At 35.0% G+C, this 18725-nt stretch overlaps 1 protein-coding gene across 1 annotated transcript in view; it reads right to left on the reverse strand.

Moving 5' to 3' along the window:
* LOC142203618 (dynein axonemal heavy chain 3-like) overlaps nt 1-18725 on the reverse strand; it is a 927911-nt gene that overhangs the window by 777615 nt on the left and 131571 nt on the right. The window contains exons 11-17 of the mRNA XM_075274510.1: nt 16939-17142; nt 12733-12867; nt 9414-9532; nt 5571-5775; nt 2436-2639; nt 1369-1499; nt 492-687 (exon numbers count right to left, since the gene is read on the reverse strand). Coding sequence (XP_075130611.1) covers nt 492-687; nt 1369-1499; nt 2436-2639; nt 5571-5775; nt 9414-9532; nt 12733-12867; nt 16939-17142 — 1194 coding nt within the window. The remainder of the gene's footprint in view (nt 1-491; nt 688-1368; nt 1500-2435; nt 2640-5570; nt 5776-9413; nt 9533-12732; nt 12868-16938; nt 17143-18725) is intronic.

Below are 18725 nucleotides of genomic sequence, written 5' to 3' on the forward strand. Positions count from 1 at the left end.
AGTCATTGTCTTCCATTCCAAATGTCTTAAGTATATAGTTTCAAGTCCAAGAGAAATCTCTGTACAGGGCTTGACTAAATTACATACATTATATGATAATAGTATGGTGACTAATGTTAACGTAATGGTACTGCATAATGATGCGGCTAAGTAATAAGAATACTACAACTACTACAAATACAGTACAATAGAAATAAATCAGTATTCTCTATTATATCTTTATTATAAGCATCCGAGGAAACATCAGCTTCTATGCAAAATCATCTTTAAATATAGATACAATGCAGCTAATGTGTCATTGTAGAAAGCTTTACATGTAACAAATGATAACTATATTGTATTATTTCCTTGTGGACTTTCATTTGCAGCATGCAAAATGTTCCATTATCTATACTGAAAACAAGAAGCTTATCAAATAGCCACAATCCTAGTGCATGACAGAAAGGAAAGCTCTATTCTATATGCTATAGCAGGATAAAGGCAGAACATACCTCTTTCATAAACTCCTGTATTCTCCTGTTGATGGTGCTGAGTTTCTGTACATAAGTACTGGCCTCGCTCATCCTCTCTTTCTTCTGGAAGTCTTTCACCTCAATGATCACATCAGCCAAGCGCTTTGTGAAATCCTTCTGCCACTGAGCAAGCCTTGCCAGAGCCCCATCATGCTCCCTCTGCAATCGTGTCACACTGACAAAGTGATTGCAAAGCACATAAGAAAAGGGGGGTGGAGAAGAAATGGAATCTTCTTTTTATACACTCTACTGGTATGCTACTTTTTCTGTGTTCACATTTAAATTGGACAGAATCATTTCGAAGCGGCTTTTAATTTCAGAGAGGTTAATCACCCTAATAAAGGTCAATCAAATTTAATCTTCACTAAAACTGCAAGAGCTTCCATCACCTGCAGGACATGTATTATTACCCATTTCACATGCAAAAAAGAAAGACGTGGGCAGTACTTTCCCTATGCATTGCTAATGTCCCATCTCTATCTGCCATTAACATTTCATTAAAATTAGACATTCCACCGGAATTATTAGAGAGGTCATTTTAACAATTCCAAGAAGAAAATCCTGTTTAAAATATACTGTACATCAGCTGTGACACCGGCTTAACTGGCCTCTAATCCTCCTTCTCTTTTCATCACCCAGCTAACGTATAACAATAGGCTAAATCTCAATTATATTAAACATTACTGGATTTAGGTTAAAACAACAGTCACATTTTCCCGCAGACTAATCTTCTGTGTAAGCCGTGGTGACATCATCAATCCACTTCTTATTATTTATATTCAGCATAGGAAGCTCTTATTGCATTCTCGGTGACAGTAAGTATATGAAAAAAATCCGTTTGTCTAGTATCCATTACCTGCCACTAATGATAGGAATGATTCTCTGAGGCCAAGAAAACGTGTTTCCGTTGAGAATAATGTCCTCCTTTGATAAGGATGCATAGTCCATTAGGAAAAGCAGGTTCTCTGCAGCTACTGCCAGTTTATCCTAAGAATTAAAAGAAATGTACCAGCATTTGCATCAAATCCACCAGCAAAGAGGACAGAGGTGAGCAGTCTCATTAAATATCTGCCAGCATGCTTAATGCTTAACACACAGTAAAAGCACCATTAATGGCCCCATTAGAAAAACTACAAAGTATTGCACACATCAACATTCCCCACCTTTACACTAGTTGTATGACACCGACGGTTTACGATTAAATGGTCAAACCACTATCTTTAGAATAGTAGAAAAATCAGACTAGTAATTGAACAAAAACAATATATGAAAAAAACTGGCTTTTGTCCATGCGCTCCTAAGAGCTGCCACTGCACCAGATGAGAAATTAGAAAAAGCACAAGATAAATGTACACTTTAAACCTTACCATAATGGGCCTGATAACCTACGAAACACTGGGATCACCTCCATAAAGAACCCTATTTATAATCTAAATTGAGTTATCAACTGGAAAGCTGGAAATGTGACAATATATAAATAACGTGTGCTTTTACCCTTCAACTTCCTACAAGTTGCATTACTATTAATGTATGCTACAAGGCGTCTCTCAGTCACTGTCAACAGTGACGCTCATTAACCATGTGTCATTGTGGCATTTTCACAACATCATCTGCAGAATAGATGCCTGACTGAGCAAAGAGGAAAATAACCAAACTCTGGCGATGTCGAGAGGCACAAATTATATTTAAGCCAAAAGTAAATGGTGGAAAACATTTAAACAGGGTCAATTCATGTTTTATGACAATGTCATAGATCAATGTCCCAAAGTTGTACTTAATCTTTAAAAAGCGTAAAAGTATACTACCAAGAGACCGTCCTAATATAGTTAACCATTCTTTAAAATACATTTGAAGAAGCTACACATATGGTAGACGGAAGATGAAATGGTGGCAGCGAGGCTACGAATAAAGTCAATGACCTACCTCAATCTTCAGAAGCTCCACAGTCCTTAGCTTGTGAATGTAGTCTTGAAGTTCCACAAGGGCAGACGTTGATTCAGCAATGGTAGTGATTTTTGTGACAATGCCATCATACTGCTGGCAAATTTTTCGATTAAACTTCTCAGATGTAGTAGCAACTTTGTTAATTATGATATTAGTCAGCTGGCGGGTGCGATCAATCATCCACTGTAGAAAAAAAAGTCAGACAACGCGACATCTAATCATAGATAAATTTTGTTCCTTTCTCATACGTGTCACAGATTCTATCCCTCCTGACCCTCTACACAGCCATCTACTGTCAAATTTAGATTCAGCGAGCTTCCAGCTCTTCTTTATCCCTGTGTTAGATCTGAGACTCTTGGCTATCAGGAAGACAAGCGTCACCAGCTGTCTCGGAGCAAGGAGGCAATCAGGTGAATAGTACTTATTATCTTTCATTGCTTTCTGAGGAGTGACAAGATTGATTTGGGACCAAGAGCACATCCCTATATCACGAGCAATTACAGAGGCCTTAGGTTTCCTCCTTTGTACATATGTAAAACTGCGGAGTTGGCATCTCCTTCGCTCACCTGTGCTATAAATAAGAGATTACAAAAAGCATCTATACATTACATATACAGGAGAGCTTTATTTAAAAATAACCTTGGTATTCCAGGGACAAAAATCTGTGTAATTCAATCTCACGAGCACTCGAGAGGCATCTTTTTCCAGTACATTAGTCTTAATTAGGCCCAGAGAAGCCATTAGTGGGTGTCGAAGTCTTCTCTAGGTATATGGGAAGTGACAATTTTTTAAATAGCCTTTTTACACATTAAAATGATTTAACAATGTCATTATAACAGTAATGCAGGTGTTTACAATGACAGGAATATACTAAGCAGCCATTATATTATTTTGGGTTATATTTTACAATACTCAGCATTGCAGCTCTATCTGCCATGAGGACTCCCACATACACTAATTGTAATATACATTTCACTCTATGCTTTTCCCCGCATGCCAGCATAAGGCAAAACTCATGGGTAAATAGTGATTTTGTTTCCAGTTTACAGGTTCAAGTGACATTTTAATAGGAATTCTGAAATTGAAAATGGTAAATAAAATGAAATTGAAAAGCTGAATTGTTTCTGTTATGAGGATGTCTGTGACATAAAACCCATAAAGGAATGTGATAAAATAGATCTCGGAGACCAGTGAATCATTGTCTAGAAAACCCTTTACCTTGATCTACTTTTCTATCGTTTAGTGCCATAGGGGCATCTCCGGCTCAGTCTTCTGCTGAAGCACAGATTGCCATCATTTATTACTTTCTAGCAGTCATGAGTATTCTGTGTATCAGTAGATGGCATTAAATATGAAAGTCTCCTCAAAATGCCTTGCATTTACTAAAGCCTATTTAGATGTGATAGAAGCATTCTGATATTAAGCATGTATCATTAGCTTCAGGGTCATTTGTACAATTGGAATACATTCATTTATATATAATTACTGAGCACTTAAGCTCAGCTTTTGTAATTTTATTAGTAGGTGTGTCTCCCAGAACTTGTCTTTATATATTCAGGATTACCTTTGTAATACACTAGTGCATGAAAACAGATATTAAATACCACACTATAGGTCTACTAGTCTTCAGTAAAATCAATTCCGCCATTTAAGGGATCAACTATCTTAGTCTAACCCTATCCACATTCCATTTTTGGGTACATGTATAAAGAGGGCTATCCCCTGCTTGAACAGCCCTCAAACTGATTTGATCACTGTGGCTGACTGCTTCCCCCACTGATAGCAATAGCCAACATGTGGCCCTGTAATCGGCTCTTTCCTGAAGGATCTACTATTTTCTAAGGAGCTGTCCATTCTGAGAAACGCTAATATATTATGCAAGCACTGTATATGTCAATGTTTTCAAATATATTTGGGAAATATGTTTCAGATCAGCATGACACTCACTTGGGGTAAAAAAAAATCTAAATTAATTTCTCAATTTAAAGAAGTTGTCCAATGAAGGTCATTTATCACCTATGCATGCAACAGGTCATAAGTATTAAATTTATGATGGATAGAGAGCCACCAATCACTAAACCAGAAGTTCCACCCCCTCCCCATCCTCCTCACTGCACAACCACAGTAAGTAGTTTGGATGGAATATTGGTCATTTAGGGAGCAATTTATCATGATGGGAATTTTCAGTCAGTTTAGTTGGAGCCAGCATTATGTGCCAAATCTATCATTTGTTGCATCTATAATTCAAACACTACTGTCCTAATATGTCGTTTCACTTTTTACCCCACCTACTCACTGAAGTAAGATTGTGAAAATTTTTGCAACTTTTTAAAAGTTACATTTGATAAACCTGGTGTATATACAGCTAGACAGGATAACCAAATCCACTTTTCCACCCACTTTTCAGAAAATAGAGTAAGTAGTGTAAAAATAAAAATTGTTGCAAAATCTTTGCGAAAATAAACTCAACAAGCTGTAAAGTTCAATTTTGTTACTTTTTTACGCCAGTATTATAGAGTGCAGTGCTTTATAGACTCCACACAATGGGGGGAGATTTACATCCTGGTGAAGAGGGATGATATTGTAGGGCACATTTGGCAAAGGCCCTTTCTTCTGTCAAACATGCACCACAACTGCAAATGTGGGCAGAGCAGGTGGGACAAGGATGCCTCAGGCCCAATTCACATCAGAAAACTGGAAATCTACTCCAGTTAAATTTCTAGTCTGTCACTGGGACATGCAGCTGATTTATATAGAGGTCGAAGCCTCTTCATGAATCACTGATTCCCTGAACTTGTCAAGACCTTTATTAAGGATGGCATACAATATGCCAGTCTTAATATATCTGCTCCAATGTCTTTTGTAGAAACTCTGCACTGGAAACACTGCGATTCTACGGAATGATAGTTGGGAGATACTGCATGATACAGGATGGGCAGCTGTGAAAATGAAAGGCTGATGAGACTTATATAACTAAATTATTTAGAACATTTCTGTGCCAGACCTAAAAGCCGGTCTTCCAGTCTTAGTACATTTTCAAATCAAAATATAGTCTTTTTGAAAATATTTTTGAAATGATGAAAATAAAATGGTATCGGGGTCAACATATATTACCTGATTCACTTCTGAACAATCCATCAGCAACATCTTCATGGGCACATACACAGGCAACAATGCAACATCTGATGCCAGCTGTTTCATATTGTCCAATTCTCTGGCATAGACCTTAAGCCCAACATCTTTTTGTACTAATGTTTTCAGGTGCCTTTCAGTAAGAGGTGAAAGCAGATGTAGAAAAGGCTTGTATACCAGAGTATATCTAAAGGACACAAATAAAACTCATTTTCTAAGTAATTAATATGGCACTGAATAGAAAAGGGTAAAATAATTCTTAATGCAACTACATTACTAAAATCTGGCAACCTCATAGAAATGTAGGACATTTTTTATAATTCAATAATAACACAGTCACACAATGAATGTCCTCTGGAGCAGTGCTTTTCATATGGCATATTCTATTATACCCAACATACAATACTTTGGCCTATATATCAACATAGCCAAGCATGAACATGTATTATGTCAAAATAAAATGGGCCTAATAATAGAAATGAGAGTTCTGTTTCATTCAAAAATATTATTAAAATAAGACATACTGTGTATTGCTATAAATGTCAACTACTGTACATAAGAGATATGTGAGCATTCTCTGCTGAGATTTCTATGGCTTCTATCCTCTCAGTAGGTCACACATATGCAATAATGGTACAATAAAGTACAACAAAACTGTCTTAGAAAGCTTCCTAGTTGCTCACAGTATCCACAGTAGAGCAGCTGTTATGTTGCCTAGAAGGTAATATTTCACAGCTGCTTTTGAGTATTTTTCTCAGGGTTTTGTCAAGGTTTGCAACATTTGTGACAACAAGAATAGTGCAACATGTATTGCTGTCAAAACAAGAGAAACCTTGATGGAACCCCAATAGTCCCATTATAAATCAATGAGCTCCATCAAATTTAAATTCAGCAAGCCATTATGGCTTCCATCAGGACCAATGCAATGCATAATTAATAGGTGAACAGAGTATTTCCTTACAGTAAGTAACAACTATGGATAATGTGAAGCAAGAGTAGAAAACTAGATCACTGGGGACCAGTGAAACAGGGAAAGACAAGCTAGACAAAATGAAGACAAAAATAATCATAAGCTTTGTATGTCCTAGATATCCAGAGAGATATGGAGCCTCCATAGTTACAGATGTGTCCTCTCTTACCTTTCCTCTTGGCTGGGCATGTACAGATGCATGTATGATGGTTAGCTTTTTAAGACAATATAGTTATTGATATTGTATCACATAGTGATACCCTATGTGTGTCTATGTAGAGATGCCCTATTTTATGATGTCTAGTTATTCATAGAAATTTAAAAAATACATAGTAAAACAGTACATTTATAAATATACATTGGTAAAAATAAATAAATATACACAGGGACATATAGGTACAACCAATTGATTTTTTTGCCCATAGAGAATTTCATCTCCTTTTATCAAACATGTCCCAATTGTTTTTTCATTAAATCCTTTTGGCAGAAGTTTCCACAGTCTTTCCCATTTAGGTAGCGAAAATGTTGCCTCCCTAATTGCTATCATTTAAGAACCTGAATGTATTTGGACATGAACCAGATTACTCGAGTATGGCACAGTAAGATAGGAGTATTATTTTTTTAAAAAAACAAATATGTTTTGGAACTTTTTTAAAGATTTGGCTCCATTTGGTGGTCAACGTTTTACTAGAAAACCTAGTAAATTAAAAAGGTATATGAATAATGTCAGTTTTATTTTTAGTGTGATGGAGAGAAGAATTAGGATGGCATGATCCCTGTAGATAAATACATTAATGGTCAACACAATAAATGTTCTGACAGTTTTATTGTCCTTCCTCAGACGATACAAGGTCACCCTTTAAAGCTAAAATAAGAGATTTCATCTTCAACTACATGTTAGTTTCTTTACTCCTCGAGCCATAAAGCTATAAAGTATACTGCCACATGATTTGTTATTGGCTGAGAGTGATATTTAAGAAAAAGCCAATTTATTTTTCTTCATGAAAAAATAATATTGCTAATTACCGATGAAGGTCACAAAAGATTGAAACAATATGAAACATAGGAAACAATTTGTAGTATATATTGTAGACATTTTTCAGACATAAAGATAGTTTGATATAAATACATGTGTGGTAAAATAAATATATTCAACATGAACAGAGTACATGTGTAGGTCTACCATTGCAAGAAAGAGGGGGACCACCAAAAATTGCATTGAAAATCTGTGTTCTAGAGGAGTAATCTTCTCAAAGATGAGGATATTATCTAAAGTATAAGACAATCTGTCACAGAAAGTCAGGTCTTGCACAAAATGTGGTTCTCTTAAAAAGGTGATCTTTTGGAGATGTTTCACTGTATATTATTAAACCCAAAATGAAAATGATCACAAAAGCCCTTAGTTTTTTTCGGACTAGTGATAAATCTGATGATAGTACAACCAATATATATAGTACAATGTTCATAATACAGTGATGAAACAAAAGTAGACCATCCACTACTGATATTGGTGTAATTTTTTCAAAATTTGTGTATTACCATACACTGAAAATGAAATATTTACCTCTATTTTTTTTTATTATATCAGTCCAGTTGTATTAGAATTTTTTATATATTTTATAAGCTACAGCTCAACATTCAATTATTGACTCTAAACTGCCTAAAGCCATTAACTCTCCATCACTCTCCATCTCCCTCCATTAAAAAATATAGACTTAACCAAAAATGGACACTTGTATTTCAGGATGATTTAACATAAAATAGAGATTTCATGATAAAATGTCATGTTTTAAATTATCTTTTGGCTGAGGGGGAAAAAACTTAAACCATGATGTTGTATCAGTCTATTTAATCTTATCATTGGTCAGCCAAAGGTAAAGCTGGTCAAAGTAAAAGCACTTGAGGGTTGGAAAACCTGAAGAAGAATTCAGCCTTTTTTATATAATCGTTACATTTGACTTTGAGAATAGAATGAAATTGTGCTTAGTTCAGTAGTATATACGTATGTTATAGGCTAACATCACTTAACGTATTGTCAAATGTTCAATGGGGTTTATTATTGTATTCCCATTCTATTATCTACATAAGTTTACTGTCCAGTCATTGACTGTCAAACCAGAGAACAAAGCAATATTGATATATTTAACTGAAAAGGAGCAATAGTTGGGGTTGGCAAGATCATGCATTAAGATGAAAGATGAAACAGATGCAATGCACGGCCAAGATCAAAGCATCCCATCAATTCATTCTGAGAGTCAAAATCCAGCTGAGCATCAGGAGCCCTGTCTGCATAATAAGGAAGGTTGACTAAAACATAAGGATTAAACAGATGAGCTGTCTCTTGTGGATGCATGGCTGGGAGGCCCTGCTGAGCCACTTGTAAAGGCACTTTGGAATCATACACCTGCTACTCAGTAGTCAGTTGTACAGAAAGCTTGCCTGGAGAATAAATTCTACTAATGGACTAAATAGCTTGGTTAAAAATGGGATTCCCAAAAGTCTACAGTTTACATAGTTCTAAAATTGTGTTTCCAAACCAGACATGAACATGAAATGAGATCCCTATGTCTCAATATATACAAGGAAACAGTATACTGTGCACATCTAGAAAATAAATGATACTTTTTATTATCAATTATTGAATTTTGACATATATCAATTATACATATCTGAAATGTTTGGTGGAAAGAAAATATACTTATACTCTACATGGATGTCAAAGTCAGCATTCAGTACAGTAGCTTAAATATAAGGTAGATTTGGATTTCCAAAATTACCAAGTCTGAGTACATGTTGCTTAGAAACATTTCATTTTGTAACCTCTATCAGGAAAAGCTCACAAAAAAGGTACTAACCTGCTTGGACCATGCATGTTGTTTTCAATCACAGCCTTTATTCTCGCTTTGGCTGACAGGACAATCTCTTCATGGATTTGTACTGAGCTGATGTATTTGATTTTCAGATTATCTACAGCCTGCAGATACAAGTACCTCCATTGTTTATTTTTGGAAGCTGTAATGAGCAGGCATTAGCTTGCTCACCAGAGACAGATTTAAGAATTATTCACCTGTTTCTATGAATTTCATCATGTTCTAGATAGCAGTATAACATATGCTGTCAATGAGTAAATATACAATATGTTGATAGCATTTTGATTTTAGCGCTGCATGTGTAGTCATTAAAACTATGTGAAATTTGGAAATCCAATGTAAGCCTGCGGTAGCTAAAACCCAACGTTCAAACTAGACAGAAAAAAAATCTGCACTGATTTTAGTTGCTAAACGCGTCTAGTCCCAAATCGGAGGGTCATCGAACGTCTAAAAACAAGTCAAAACAGCTGAAAATGTTTTAAAACAAAAAAAGAAACAAGTCTTGCCTCTTCTTTTTATCAGCAATACAGTGCTGATGATCCTGCAGTTTTCCAATAGTCACATACTGGCCACTTATAAACAGAGACTGGGAGCATGGTAGGGGCATCAGCACTGGATTGCAGAGAGAAAGAAGAGGTGTCTACTGTTTTGCCTTGGGATATTTGTAGGTTTTTTATATTTTTATAGTTAGATAACCCCTCTTGTGGGATAAAAAGCTCACCAGTGTATCACTATGTGTGTGTGTGTATATATATATATATATATATATATATATATATATATATATATATATATATCCCTACCTCATGCTTAACTTTGTAGAGCACAGTGAGGAGATGTAAGTCTAACTCCTCTGCCTCCACTGCTGATGCTTTGGTCACCTAACAAGCTCCACTCTACTCTATACAACCAGCAGAAGTAGAGTGGAGTAGATGACATCACAGAAAGTCAGAGAGGCGGCAGAAGAGGCTAAACACAAAGACTTCCTGTACCTCGCTACACTCTGAAAACTAAGATTGAGGAAGTTGAATATATATGAATTAATAAGCTTATACAGTGGATAGAATGAAAGCTTTTTAAAACCCTGTGTTACCCCTTTAAAAATTGTTTTAGAATTTTGTTATATTTTCTTTGTCACATTTGAGCAAACGTCTTAAATATTACAGTATCCCACCACTTTTCTTTTAAATCCAGCTATTTACTTGACTTTTTTCTTGATAATTGAGGATTTCCCCATATAAATAAGATTCCCCATTCCACTGAAATTAGATGATAAAGGTGACTTTATCATGTGCTAGAAAGGCTTTAGTAATGAAAGCTAATTCCTTGCATTCTTTTATAACAAGTAAAATATGCTCAACAATATAGGGGTCCATTCTATAGCACAAATATAAAAATATATATATATTTACTCCTATGTAGACAGTTTAGTGACTGTACAAATACTAAATATTAAAGTGTAAAAGATGAGTATTAAATGGAAACTTTGCTACGGAATGTAAAAGCTTTGGCCAGAAGTAATTAGGAACTCCATATTAAGTATATGTAGCTCTAAATATTGGATGCATGTATGTATCTATTAAAAAGGTGTGACAATAATCAAATCAAACATAGTATACTTTTCTTATTATCTTTCTAGAATCTAAAAAACCTAAGCTACCATTTTTAAAACTATCAATTTGTTGTATTATGTTTTATTCTTTTGCCATTTCATTGCAATTATTGTTCTGAATCATATGGAAATGCCTAATATAACCAGTTTCCTCATATTACTAAAAGAATTTAATTCCACAAGTCCTTCCAAAATGTGTAAGTGCGATCAAGTCTATGAGTAGCTAATAGTGTACAACATGAATAAAGTGCTTATTACACAATAGAGATAAGTGATTATTAATATGTGAAAATGTGATTATATGTTACCTTAGACCAACCATTGTAATCAAAAACTCTTTAAACATCACTGCTGTGAAATCAAGCTGGTCGGAGCAATCTAGCCTGCTTTAGATTACGCAAAATAATACTAATCATAAAAATATTAAGCTACATTGTTCAGTAAGATAATCAATACTAAGACCGGCCAATTAATCAGCATGTTAGACCAATATTAATTCAATATCCTGCTATTTGCGTTTCAGCAAAAATACAGATATAAGAAAATGTAACATGACCTTTAACACATTAGATAAACAGTTACAGCAAACTTTATCTTGACCAGTTCCATGGCTTGTGTTAAGTTGTCATGCTGCAGTAAATATAAAGATTGAGAGTTCCCAGTAGTTGATAACTTTTTTAATGACTAACAAACAATGATGACATATTGCAAGCTTTCGGAACTGCTAGGTTCCTTCATCAGGCTAATATCAACTACTGAGAACTCTCAATCTTTACATTTCATATCCACTTGCTAATACGGTACAAAGATAATTTTTTTTATATACATGCTGCAGCAAGTTATTAGATTCAAGCTAAACCTTCCTACGTCTATATAGTGTGTTCCATAAAATATACCTCCTTTTTCTAAAAGGTAAAATAAAAATAAATGACCCTATTTAGTTTGTTTCTGTGTTATAAGGGAAGGTTCATATAACCCTTATATTGAAAGTATTATGGATACACTGTAAATGTCATTACTATGTCCTCACTGAATTTCCCCATGGTGGGACAGTTAAAAGATTATCTTATCTTATGCAGTTAATGTCTGAATTGATATGAAATTAATTCTAAAGTGTTAAAAATAGAATAGCTTGAATATTTCTTGTAATAGTTTGCCAACAGGTTGCCATGTGTTTTATATGGTATGTGAATGTAACTGCAGCACTGTAGCAACAAGTAGCAGATCTACTATATAAAATCCTATTAAAACCTTAAGTTATCTTTAATAATATGGGCCATATTACCCTCAGCAACCAAACAACATTCATCTAGTATGCTTACTAAGTATTTGCTTGCTTTAGAAAGCTATGGTCATACTGGTGAGATCGTTTTTGCAATCATTTTTCAAGCTTTTTGCCAGTGATAGAAAATATCATACTGATAAAAAAATAAAACCTGCTTTACATAGAGTCCTGCTCCCCCTGACTATAAAACTGAGTGAAATACATGAGCAAAATTTAAATAATGGTTATTATTACTACTATTATCTTAGAATTGGCAGTATTTCTACGTGCATACAAATTCTCTTTACTGCCTAGCCAATAATGAGATTTCACTAGGGTTACCGGCACTATGCTTGTCTCTCGCTGTCTCTTTTCATTTTGGCTAATTGATTGAGAAAGAAGAATACAATGGATTTGTAACAAATTACCTGAAAAAGAAAATTCTCAATCCTTGGCATCTGCTGGACACTGATAACTAAACTTTCCACTACATTGTCAAAGCCACAGACAATCTCTTCAACAGATGGATTAAAGCTGACATCCGATTCTTTTAAGAATGGGTTCTGCAGGAGGAAAACACACTATTGTTGGTTTATTTTACAAGGGAACAATAGCTATTTAAATAAGTCATGTTTATACTTTTATTGGTCTTGGACACAGAAGCCATATACCATTCCATGGAAACAGCTAATGCAGATTTCACATCTTGTTACCATACATATTCTGAAATTCAACATTAACTTCTAAAAATATATGCTAAAGTATGTAGAAAAATGGAAGGATTTATTACCAGGTTTTTAACTCATGCCAATATTAAGACAATAAATCTAATCTTCTCAAACTCTTTGGGTAAATTAGTCCATTCTCCAGTGTATCATATGAGATGGACACCACTTCACACAGCTCCTGCCTCCTGCTTGTAAAAGCTAACAACAAAAAATCTATCAGTTACAAGCAGGAGGAAGGGAGTAGCACTATGGGGCTACTGTATCTCTAATAGGGTAGAATACACTTCCTACTCACAGCACTTCCAGATAGTAAAAACAAACAGGGAAAGTCGAGGAAGTTTTATAACTCTGCAACTAATCATTGTAAGCAATCCAGGGAATAAAGAGATTAATAGCGACACACAACCAACTTCAGTTCTTCTTTATTGAGATCAAGTAAAAACAGGCATACCAGGGACAAGATGAGCAGCTGCGATGCGTCATTTCGCGTAGTATGCTCCCTTTGAGACGGATAAAATTGTATTTTCAGCACAACTATATGTAAGGAAAATGAATATTCAAATGGGAACTGGAAAATTCATTCTAGTGCCCCCTTTTAGAAGATAGCTCCCCACAGATTAGTCTGGTTATAGGGTGTTAACTTCCAAAAACTGGAGTTAGAGTGAGTTTTCCTTTTTTTATCTAGTAGAATTTATTTGAATATTCTTTTCACATAATTTTCTAGTAAAACATGCATGGACTGATAGACTCTATGCACTGTAGAATGGCCTGAAAAGGCAGTCTCCCTATGCAAACACAATATTCCTCCTGACCTATGGGGAGAACAAAGAGAAACAAAGAGGCTGTATCTCATCTGATAGGGGTGGTGCCTTAGAGCTGCCAGGTGTGGATTATGTAATCCTATAGTTCACAGTCAGCTACGCGGGGAAGACTGACATGTTGCCTGCACAGAAGAGCAGGCTCTGGACTGCTGGTCAGACTGTTGATCATATGGCATAGTTGCCCATAATGAAAGCTTCCAAATTGTATGAAAGCAACAGAGCTGAGATAATACCATTGCTACAATATTGCTGATGAGTTAGCATTGTATGGCCAAAAACATATTATACAATATAATTTTGGATATTTTGGTTAATCAGTTACCGTAATTCAATAAATTTACCCAATGAATATTAGTTGTGATCCCACACGATTTATGTGAAACAATCTAATTATATCTCATTATTATTGTTCTCATTTCTTTAATATGCCAAAAGGCAAATGGCTCCTGTAACACTGCACTGAAACAAAGCTTAATTTTTGCGTCATTGTTTCAACAATTCATAAAAAAAGGCTTTCTTCTTACAGTCTTATGTTTTACTTATAATTTGGAAAAGTCATTAACATGTCCAGTGAAGAATTGTCATACATTTTCAAGAAGAGTTTAAACCTAGGCAAGTAATCCACTCATTAAGAGTCAAAAAGTCCATTTTGGTGGGAAAATCTTTTTTTTTTCTTTAATTTGTGCTTGTCATAAAGTGGAATTCTAAGGATCACCTAAAGAATAAGGCTTTACATAATCTTTATGGCTTTAGCAAGACAAAAAGAATACTAATTGACAGGTGAAATGTGCATTCTGCTCAAAAGTCTTGAGAGCTTAAGTCACTCAAAGAAATACTAATTAAATAAACCTTAACTTGTATTTCCAGTTAATATAAAAGAAAAAAATCTAAAAATAGAAACAGTCAAGTTTGTGGTATTTTTAAAAGTAGGGTGATGCCATAAAAGCACTATTGTTACCTGTACATGTACAGTACAACATAGGGATTCGGATGTGGTGCATACATCGCTACATGTTACAGAGCTATATATGCCATTGTATGGTAGGTAGCATATTACTCTCTAGAAGTAATATATTATAGTCTTTGTAATTTCTTTTATTAGGGAATCAAACAATATGAAATTAAACACAGACAAGAACATTAGGATCCTACAGAAGCCTATGAGTGCTGTATTATGGCGGTATGCAACACTAAGGTAAAGTGGAGACATAATACAGTTCTGTGCATGAATGCTAAGCTATATTTGTATTATATTCTTGGACTAATGGTAATATGAGGAGGAACAATACAAGTAAAAAGAAAACATGGCAAATATTGAATCCATACCAACAAATGAACTTGGTTATTGCGAGTATTACTCTAGGGAACATTCCTATATTAAGCTACTTTACCATTTTCTTCTGTCAATAAACCACTTAAATGTAAATGTAGCAAAATTTATGACTTGAAATAGTCTTTGCAGGTGTTTGAAAATGGGTTCTGAGATTAGAGAGCAGTGATTACGTCAAACTAAGGAAAAACATTGGTCTTTTTTTTTTGTAAGAGTAACAATATAACATCTTTCCGATTGCAACCTATCAGATCATTACTTCCTTCCATACAAAAAAAATGGATATCTCAAAGCAATATTGGAAACACAATATTTTTTCTACAATAATTTTGATCAATGAAATCCACTTGAAAAAAGAAAACAACATGAAAAAAATCTAAGCTAAGCTATGCATGTTTTTGTTTTTTTTTTTATAAAGAAAGTTTATCAAGGTTGAAAGATATTCAGTTACATATTTAACTATACACGTTTTATAGTACCATTTAACCAAATAGAATTATGTCATTTTCTTACAGTAATTACCACTTTATTTTTGAAGTGGATATCCAAGATGTGAATTGGAATCTATTTTGTTCTGAATGTTTATGGTTAAAATTTAAAGGGTGTTACACTTTAAAAGTGGCGTGCCTCTACACGATGAGCACTGATTGGTCAGAGTCAGACTGTGTAGGGACCCTCCCCCAAATGATAACACTCAGTTCAGAAGTTTTTGGAGGCACAGTACAGAGTTATAAGAAAACAATCTCCAAAACTGATATATTATGGAGAATACATGTATGTACTAAACAGACACTTTAGAAGAACTGACAGGGCCTCCTTAATGACATGAATTTTTTTTTGTACCATATGAGCATAAATATGACCAAATTGATCGTCCTGTAAAAAAAAGATTTGATAATAAAGCTTTTTCACGCTGGAAATCATATCATATCTAATAAACAAACAAATGTGTTTGTCAAATATTTGCATGTGTTATGGTGTATTTTTCCTGTTCAACTTACACAAGGATGCTTCATCGCCATCTGTATTTACGGCTCTGCAAATGGGCTTGATTTCTAGCACAGATTTAGTGCCAGGATTTTGCTAAGACTGACAGAAGTTAGTGTTGCATGACACTGTCGACATACATATTTATGCTTTGTGTGAAAATAATGATTTGTAATTCAAACCATCAAAGGGATTTTATCAGACTTGCAGACTAAGTGCCATTATTAGATGAAAACAAAGAGAGCTGTCACATCATTCACATGTCAGTCATATAACTTGTGTACAACACATACAAGAAGAAAAACGCAGATTATCATTAGACTGTCATTGTAACTTAACAGTGCTTTTAGCTACTGAAGGACTGAATAATAAAAAGTAACACTTGGTCCTAGTTGGTTTTTGCATTGGGTCAGAAGGTTACAGGACAAGTTAAAGAAATATAGTGGGAGAGAAAGTGATGGAGATAGGGTGTGAGGAGAAATGAGAAAAGAAGGAAGGAAGGGAGGAAGGGAGGGAGGGAGGGAGGAAGGAAGGAAGGAAGGAAGGAAGGATGGAAGGAAGGAAGGAAGGAAGGAAGGAAGGAAGGAAGGAAGGAAGGAAGGAAGGAAGGAAGGAAGGAAGGAAGGAAGGAAGGGGAAAAAAGAGTTGACATATAGAGAGAGGGTAACATGAGATGGAGGGAAAAAGACGGGAGTGAAAGATTCACAGAAAACAAGTCCTTTACATATTTCAGCAGCTTCTCTGAAAAGTAAAGTAGATTAAACATACCATAAATAAGACAATAAGATGAGGTTTCACTGGGTACCAAAGATTGTCAGATGGATAATTTCCTTCATAGTGATTCCCATCACTGTAGGTTTCAATCATTTCCACTAGGTCAGTTAGAGAGGTCTCCACTATGCGTCTTAGAAGATTGGACATTAGAGTCGCTAAGCTGCAAAATAAATGATCCATTTTCTTTCGTCGTAAACCCTAGTAGAAAAAACAACACATAGGTGAAAATCACTAGTTCACGTTCATGCTACCTTTAAGACCACTAACAGTATGTCTAATACAGTACATATTATGCAGGAGAAACATGAAATGAAATTAAGGGGGGAAAAAACAGTAGGCAGATGCAAAGCTGAAATGTGCAAATTCACACTTTGTGAAAGTGAAATTACAATGGTTATTTTGAAAATGAAATAATTCTTGCTCAGAGAATGCAAAGACTACATGGTATAAGCATACGGTTGTATTTAACAGCCTGAATTGCCTATGTGAATAAAAAGGAGTCTAAAATTAAGAAAATGTACTTTTAAAGCCATGATGCAAGAGTTTGCTCTTCACTACTTTATTTAATACTTAACACTTATAGATAATACACAAAAGTCAAGAAAAAACACACAAGTAATTACTTATGGGATGGAACGTCCTCCGCATATACGGTACAGGACTAAAATACGCTGAAAAAAAATAATCAATACTAGTACATAGCAAAATTAATTGATGAAATGCTAGTGTTGATAAATAGAAATCTAAGACTTCAAAATAAGTTCTAACACAATGGCATCTATTGATGGGATTGTTAATCCAATAATAAAAAAATGCTGCCCATCTTCCAACAATTCCCAGATCTCTATTTCCTGAATTATTGGCTAAAGTTGGTCACTGCTGCAGCCCCTGATAGGGTGACTATTCACAGTTCCCTGGTTCATGATGGACCAGGCAGCATCTGTATGGGAGAAGGGGGGATTCGTGAGGTAAGTATGACTTTATTGAGTAGAACTTTATTTTTTATATTTTATGTTATAAAATTATTGGCTAGAAAACTCCTTTAATAGAAAACAATAGTAAAACTGAGAACACTGGGGGAAATTTATCAATCCCTCAATGCTGGTGTAGAGAGATGATGTGGTGGAGCACATTCAGTGCAAGGCCCTTTCTTGAGTCAAACGTGTACAACAACCCCTGATCCATGCCTCAATGACTGCTTTATGTAATTGTGGGCAGAGCTGTACAGGACAGGCAGTTTTCTGGCATAGATTTCCACTGTGGTGCTGGAATGTGCTAACGTCTCTTCTTGAATCAACCATTCCCTGCACCAGTTGGGGTCTTTATCAAGACTGGAGTACAATACACCAATTTTAAATCTTCCTCATTGTGTTTCTGGGTTATAAAAAGATAAAGAAAAATCTAATTTCATTATTAAGATTTCACTCTATTACCTATACTTAAGTGGATTCTGCTGGGCTATTAGTGCAGTAGTTATCACAAGGGCAAACATGAAGGGATAGATTTACTGTATGTTTACACCCAGAATGTAGAGCAAAATACACCATAATTTGTTACTTTTCTGGGGTAAAATGATGAATCCAGTTTTAAGTCACTAAAATTTGCTTAAAAGAGACATGACTTAGTGGAAGCAGCATGACTTAGGGATTCAGCATGTTATAGAGCAGAAGGAGCTGAGCAGATTGATATATAGTTTTGTGAGACTGTATGACATCTTTCTATCTCTACTCTTTCTATGCTAAGATGCCAACTAGGTGGTTCTATCCAGTGAATGACAGCCT

This window comes from Leptodactylus fuscus, chromosome 5 (genome assembly GCF_031893055.1).
Source record: "Leptodactylus fuscus isolate aLepFus1 chromosome 5, aLepFus1.hap2, whole genome shotgun sequence".
Lineage (NCBI taxonomy): Eukaryota > Metazoa > Chordata > Amphibia > Anura > Leptodactylidae > Leptodactylus > Leptodactylus fuscus.